Source organism: Gracilinanus agilis, unplaced genomic scaffold (assembly GCF_016433145.1).
Source record: "Gracilinanus agilis isolate LMUSP501 unplaced genomic scaffold, AgileGrace unplaced_scaffold170, whole genome shotgun sequence".
Classification (NCBI taxonomy): Eukaryota; Metazoa; Chordata; class Mammalia; order Didelphimorphia; family Didelphidae; genus Gracilinanus; species Gracilinanus agilis.
The window spans coordinates 7,789-13,901 of NW_025348029.1; the positions used below are offsets into that span (position 1 = coordinate 7,789).

Below are 6,113 nucleotides of genomic sequence, written 5' to 3' on the forward strand. Positions count from 1 at the left end.
CCCCCCTGGTTGATTTCACCCCCTCCAGCCCCCCTGGTTGATTTCACCTCTCCTGGCACCGCTGGTGCATTTCATTCCTCCAGCATCTCTCTCCAATGCTCTCCCTTTTCTCATCTCCAAAGGCCCTTTCCTAGTATAGACTCATCTCATGCCTGGACTATGGCAACAGCTGCTAGTGGGTGGGCCTGCCTTAAGTCTCCCGGCTCCAGACCAAAGTGATTTTCCTAAAATGTGGGTTTGGGCCATGCCCTCCCCCCCTCAGGAACCACCCTTGGCTCCTCTGGCTTCCAGGATCCAATATGAAATGTTCTGTTCGACACGTCAGCCCTTTCACAACTCGGCGCCTCTGATCTCTCCTTCCCTTCTGCCCACCCGACCCGGCGGCTGCCCCAGGCCCGGCACGCTCTCCCATCTCCCCCTGATTCTTAGAAGTGCTGGTTTGCTCCAGGACTCAGACTGCTTCCTCCAGAGCACGTGGCTCCGCCGTCCCCAAGGCTGGCTCCTCCCCAGGCCTGATTTTTATTTACCCTCCCACAGGTTCTGTTTGTGCCTCCGCCCCCCAGTAGTGTTTTCCCAAAGGGCTCTCTGGCCCTCCAAGGAGCTGCCCGTTTGGTTTTGTTCTTTATCCACCCCCTGGCCCTGGGCAGGACCCTCGGGGGTGAGACAAGCCTGAGAGGCCCCGAGACTCTTGAGGGTGGGCCCAGGAAAGCCTGATGGTGATGGGCCCAAGGCCGTCACTCTTCCTGCTGGACCCTCCAGCCTCTCCCTGACTGCCAGGCAGGCCCACTAGGATCCCAGAGGTCTTGGCTAGTGCTTCGAGGCCCAGGAGGTGAAAACGGGGCAGAGGACAGCTCAGCTGGAGGGTATAAGAGGAGGCCAGATAAGCCTGGGGTCCTCGAATGCCCAAAGTGAGCAAGAGTGAGCCAGGCCCGAGGAACGGCCCGCGGACAGCCGTGTGGAAAGTGAGGCGTTGGGACGACGGCGGCCCTCTTGGAGGGGGCCAGGCCATGTGGGGCCGGCCGGGAGCAGGGGGGAGGCAGCGCCGCGGGGAGCGACACCAGCACCCCCCGCCAGCCACAGCCTTGACCTAAGCGAAGCCGTGGCCAGGAGCGCTCATGATCTGTTTCTTCTTTCTCTTTCCTCGTGCCCACAGGCCACGGGGGACACCCCCACCACGCCCAAGCCCCCCAAGGACGGCAGGGAGAGCTTCTTCTGGGCCAGCACAGCAGCCTCTCCAGCCCTCCAGCCTGCATCCTCGAACCCTGACACGGCCCCTCCCGATGTCCTGCCACGGCCCAGTGATGCACTGCCCAAGGCCAAGCCAGCCTCAGCCTCCAAGGACCCCGAGGCCCTTCCGAGCGGGGCCTGTCCCGCTCCAGGTAAGGCGCCACTCCTCCCCCGGCCCCAGAAGGCTCCCTTCGGGATGGCCAGAGCCGAGTCGGGAGCATCCCTCAGTCAGCGAGTCTGTTGGCAGGGACACCGTGTGGGGAGGGAGGGAGGCCCCAAGGGGAGATTCGTCTGAGTGGAGGAAGGACTGGAGGGGGGACAGAGGCAGCCAGGGGTGGAGGGCGAGCTCTGGGCCACACGCCCGAAGCCTGGGAGTTTAGCGGGCGAGATGGGAGCCGGATGTATCGTCTGGGTGCCCTGCTGGGGAGATGATAGTTAAACCCGTGGGAGCTGCTGAGAGTTTACGAAAGGGGGAGAGCCCTGGGTGGGGCCCCAGCGGTTTCCAAGGCAGCCCCTTCCATGCTGGGAGAGCTCAGTTCAAACCTGCCATCGTGTCCCCGTGTGGGCTGGTTCCAGGCTCTTCTTGTCCCTCAGCTAAGCCTGCAGGAGGGCCTGATGGGAGGACCTGGAGCTGGCTCGGCCCCCTCCTGTGGAGCTTGTGGTCCACTGAGACCCTTGAGCTTGCCTTGGTTCCCAAAGGCTGGCCTCGTGTCCCTGGGTGGTTTGAGCCTGATGCTTGCTGTGGCCGGTCCGGCTGGTGCTGGTTCTGCCCTCCTGCTGCACCTGTGTCTGTGCCCCGGGGCTCCCGCCAGCGTCCAGAGGGCTCTTCCCGCCCCCCCGCCTGGCAGGCACTGCCGTGTGCCCGGCACTGGGCCTGCCTTCCTGGGGAAGCCTGCGCGGGTGGCCTGGCTTCTCCCCCAAACGGAGGCTCTGACTGGAGGGCAGGAGGAGGGACCGGCCAAGGGGGCGGCGAGGCAGACCTCCCCGTCTGGTCTGGAGGTTCTGGGGAGCTTTCCCGGGGGGGGGGTCGAGGGGGCTGCCCACGCCTGCCGGCAGAGCCGCCCATTTCCTCTCACCCAGCGTGTGCCGCTCTGTGGGCTCTTCTGGCTTTAGGGTCCAGGCGCCCTCCATGCCCTGCTCTGGGCATTCGGGCTCCTCCCGCCTTGGGGGACGCCCTGACGCCCTCTTTGCCGTTAGGGGAGGAGCCGGCAGCAGGCGGCCACTCGGGATCTCAGCAGCCGGAGACCCAGCTCGGGCCGCAGGCGGACGCCGTCGCCATGAACCACCCTGAGCTGGGGCCCGCGGAGCCTGGAACTGGCCCCGGCACGGCCCGTGCCTGCAGCCAGGGTAAGGGGGCCCGGCGGGGGGACCCCAGACACCGAGGGGGCTTCTTCAGGCTCAGGGCCTTCCTCCCACCTCTGGACACGGGCCCCGAGGCTCAAGGCTCAAAGGGGAGACTCCCGGGACGTGGTCGGCATTGTCGGGGCTCCTCTGCCTCTGGCCAGGCTCGGACAAGGCCTCCCCCTCTGTCCGTCCTCAGCGTCCAGCTCCAAGGCTTCGGGAAGCCCGGCCCCCCGGGCAGAGCCCCCCCGGGTAAAGGCCCGCCTGCTGCCCTCCATGCCCAAGCTCGTCATCCCCTCCGCCATGGCCAAGTTCCCCCCCGAGATCACCGTCACCCCCCCGACCCCCACGCTCCTGTCCCCCAAGGGCAGCATCTCCGAGGAGACTAAGCAGAAGCTGAAGGTGAGCGGGGCAGGGCGGGGGCGGCGGGCAGGGCGGGGGCGGCGGGCAGCCTCCCCAGCCTGGCCTCACCGGCCCTGTCGGCTTCCGTCTGCCAGTCGGCCATTCTGAGCGCCCAGTCCGCCGCCACCGTGAAGAAGGAGAGCCTTTGCCAGCCGGCCCTGGAGATCCTGGAGATGTCCAGCCAGGAGTCGTCCCTGGAGAGCGAGAGCGACGAGGACGACGACTACATGGACATCTGACCTGCCGCCCGGCCCGGCTCTGGGGCCCTTTTTACGAGGCCGGCACAGAGCGGATCAGGCAGTGCATTTGGAGGAACCCCCCGTGCCGGCGGCATCTTTTTCCACCAGGCGTCGGCTTTGTAAGATGGGGGAGGCGGCGCCGCTGACACCGCGTGGGCCGGCGGCGGCTCCGCTCTCGGCCGCCACAGATTTTTTTCTAATAAAGTGGAAACGTGTGTGGTCGCGTGTGCCTGTGTGAGCTGACCTTCGGGTTCTGCCAGGGGGAGGCCAGGCCTTTTGTCGCCGGCTTCGCCCACCCTCTCGGGAAGCAGAGGCTCCTGGGAGGCCCTGGCTCAGTTCTGGGCACCAGGACCTGCCCAAGCAAGATGATGCTGGGAAGGCTGCTGGGTTTAGGACCAAAGGGGCCTCCCTCTTTTTAAAAATCTTCACCTTCCATCCTAACAACAACCCTAAGACTGAAGGGTACAGGATAGGCAAACAGGATTAAGTGACTTGCCCAGGGTCACCCAGCTGGGAAGTGTCTGAGGCCAGATTTGAACCCAGGACCTCCCATCTCCTGGCCTGGCATTCTATCCCCTGCACCACTCGGCTGACCCCAGGATCCCTCTCTAAGTAGATGCCGTGTCCTTGGGGGCACCCATTCTCCTCTCTAGGACTCCCGGTTCCTCCTTTGTAAAATCAGAAAAAGGATTGGAAGGGACCCAGAGGAGCCTCTAAGCTGATTCAATCCCAGAAGAAATCTAAGCACCTGCCAGGATGGGGAACTCACTCCCTCATAAACAGCCCAACCAATAAGTTTTTCCTGAGAGGAGACCTAAATCTGTGTCTGGTGGTTCCTGCCCATTGCCCTGTGGAGCCAAACAGAACAAGTCTGACCCCGAGGCACTGGGGCTACAGACAGGATCCACTCCAGGTGCTCAGTGTCCCTCTGACACCCCAGGGCTTCCTCTAGAGGACAGGAGGCCTGTCCACTCCCTCCTGATGCAGCCCAAAGATCGATTCCTCCTAAGGTTGTGGACCACTTAGGCTCCCAGATCTTCCTCCCCACACCACGTGATTATGAATGATTTCTTGTATCCAAGGGCAAGACTTCACTTTTATTCCTATTGAATTTCAGCTTCTTCCTCGAAGGCTCCAACCCGTTGGAACCATGGACAAGGGCTCTGGGGACAGCCATGCCCACGGGCCTGAACTGTGAGATTATAGGATGGTCTGGGGTAGATCCATCCTGGCAGCAAGAGTGTGCAGCTGAGCCCCGCATTCCCTTCCCCATCAGGAATTGTAGGATGTTCTACACTCCTTAAAGATCCTTTTGACCGTCAGCCCCCTCCCCTGAGCATTACATTCAGCTTTGTTGGGAACGAGGCTCTGTACACACCTTCTGGAATATCCCATTCCAAGCTCTCTGCTCCTTTATGGGGCTGGTTGCCAAATCCTGTTTGATACTAACACTAGCTCCGTGGCAGTGTTTTTCTTTGACTGAGATGCTCTGGATTTGGGCTAGGATGTTCCTGGGAGTTTTCATCTTGGGGGTTCAGGTGGGCACTGATAAGATCAGGGCTGTTTCACTTTTCTCTAGATGGCATGGCTGGGCTTTCTTGGGGTCCTGGCGTTCTTGTAGCCCAGTGACTCTGTCTTGATGTCTTTCACAGGCCCCTCACCTTATGCTTCCTTCCATTTGGGACCACCATTCAACTGTTTTCCTATGTCATTGGCTTCTCTGTGGTCCAGTTTGGTTTTCGGGGAGTTTGTTGCTCAGGCAGGCTTTGGGCTTTCTGTCCCCAGCCGGTGACTCCTTCAGTCCTTCCCCCATAGTTCTCATTTCCTTTCCCCCAAGCACACTCATTTAACTGACAAAGACTTTGAAAATGTCGCCGGGATTCTTGCAGCTCATCTGTGCTGAAGCCGCGCTTGCCTCGTCTTCCTCTGGGTTTGTGCCTTGAGCATTCCTGCCACCACGGTGGGATTCTGGTTTTCTGCTGCTGTTCTTCCAGCTGCCTTCCTGGCTTTGGACTCCATGTTGGGGCCAGACCCTGACCCTTCTGCAGGGGACAGCTGGGATGACCCTGCTGCTCTTCTATTCCAGGGCAAAGTTTGGTCCCTGCTCCCCTCCTCTGAATTCTGCAAGCTTCTGACCTGTGGTCTGGTGGGCCTGGTTGGAGACTGGGCAGACCACTTCTAGTCGTGGCCTTGATAACCACCTGAAAAGTCCCATTAATTCTGGGTCACTGAAAGTCACTGCCCTAGTAATTTATTTTCAGGCTGGCCATGAGGCCCTGCCTTGTTCCTGGGGTCTGGACTACACAGCTGCTGCCAGCTTCTGGCTTAGGACACGGCCTAGGGCCTGTGACTGTGCCACTCTGGGGAATGCCAACCCTAGATCTAGGGCCCAAGTAGGGAGGGGCAGAGCTCCTGGTGGCACCCATTCCCTGCCCTTGCCCACTTGTCTTGCCCCACGGCAGAGCCTCTGCTCTAACTGAAGTGCTTCTGGCCAGACCCATCCCTGACACCTGCAGGATCTCACCGTCTTCCCCGTGCTGACCTGGGCTACCAAGGGACTCGCTGTGGTTTTCCCTTGGCTTCCCTTTCAGGATTCCATCTGATGCATGTTGCAGCATTCTTGGTGCAGTGAGAGGAGAGCCTGGATCTTCCTGCTTTCCCACAGGTCCAGGGCAGCGTTGGCAACACGATTAAGATGAATGAGACTAATCGGGTTTTTGGCCAGAGCCGGGCATCATATAGATTGCTCTGGTCAGCTTTGGGGCTGTGTTTATTTTATATGCTTTGAGATCACACATACAGTTGGCATGGAAACCCATTCTCCCCATCCATCTTTCTCTTAGAGGCAATGTGTTTGACATACAGTGGTGGGAACATACAGGCTTTTCCATGGGAGACAGTTTC

The 6,113-nt window shown here is 60.6% G+C and overlaps 1 protein-coding gene across 1 annotated transcript in view; it reads left to right on the top strand.

Annotated features, from left to right (window-relative positions):
• LOC123254180 (calcineurin-binding protein cabin-1-like) overlaps positions 1-3,430 on the top strand; it is a 9,840-nt gene extending 6,410 nt beyond the window's left edge. The window contains exons 4-7 of the mRNA XM_044683236.1: positions 935-1,379; positions 2,425-2,574; positions 2,768-2,970; positions 3,066-3,430. Of these exons, the coding sequence (XP_044539171.1) occupies positions 935-1,379; positions 2,425-2,574; positions 2,768-2,970; positions 3,066-3,209 (942 nt within the window). The 3' untranslated portion in view covers positions 3,210-3,430. The remainder of the gene's footprint in view (positions 1-934; positions 1,380-2,424; positions 2,575-2,767; positions 2,971-3,065) is intronic.
• The last annotated feature ends 2,683 nt before the right edge of the window (positions 3,431-6,113 follow it).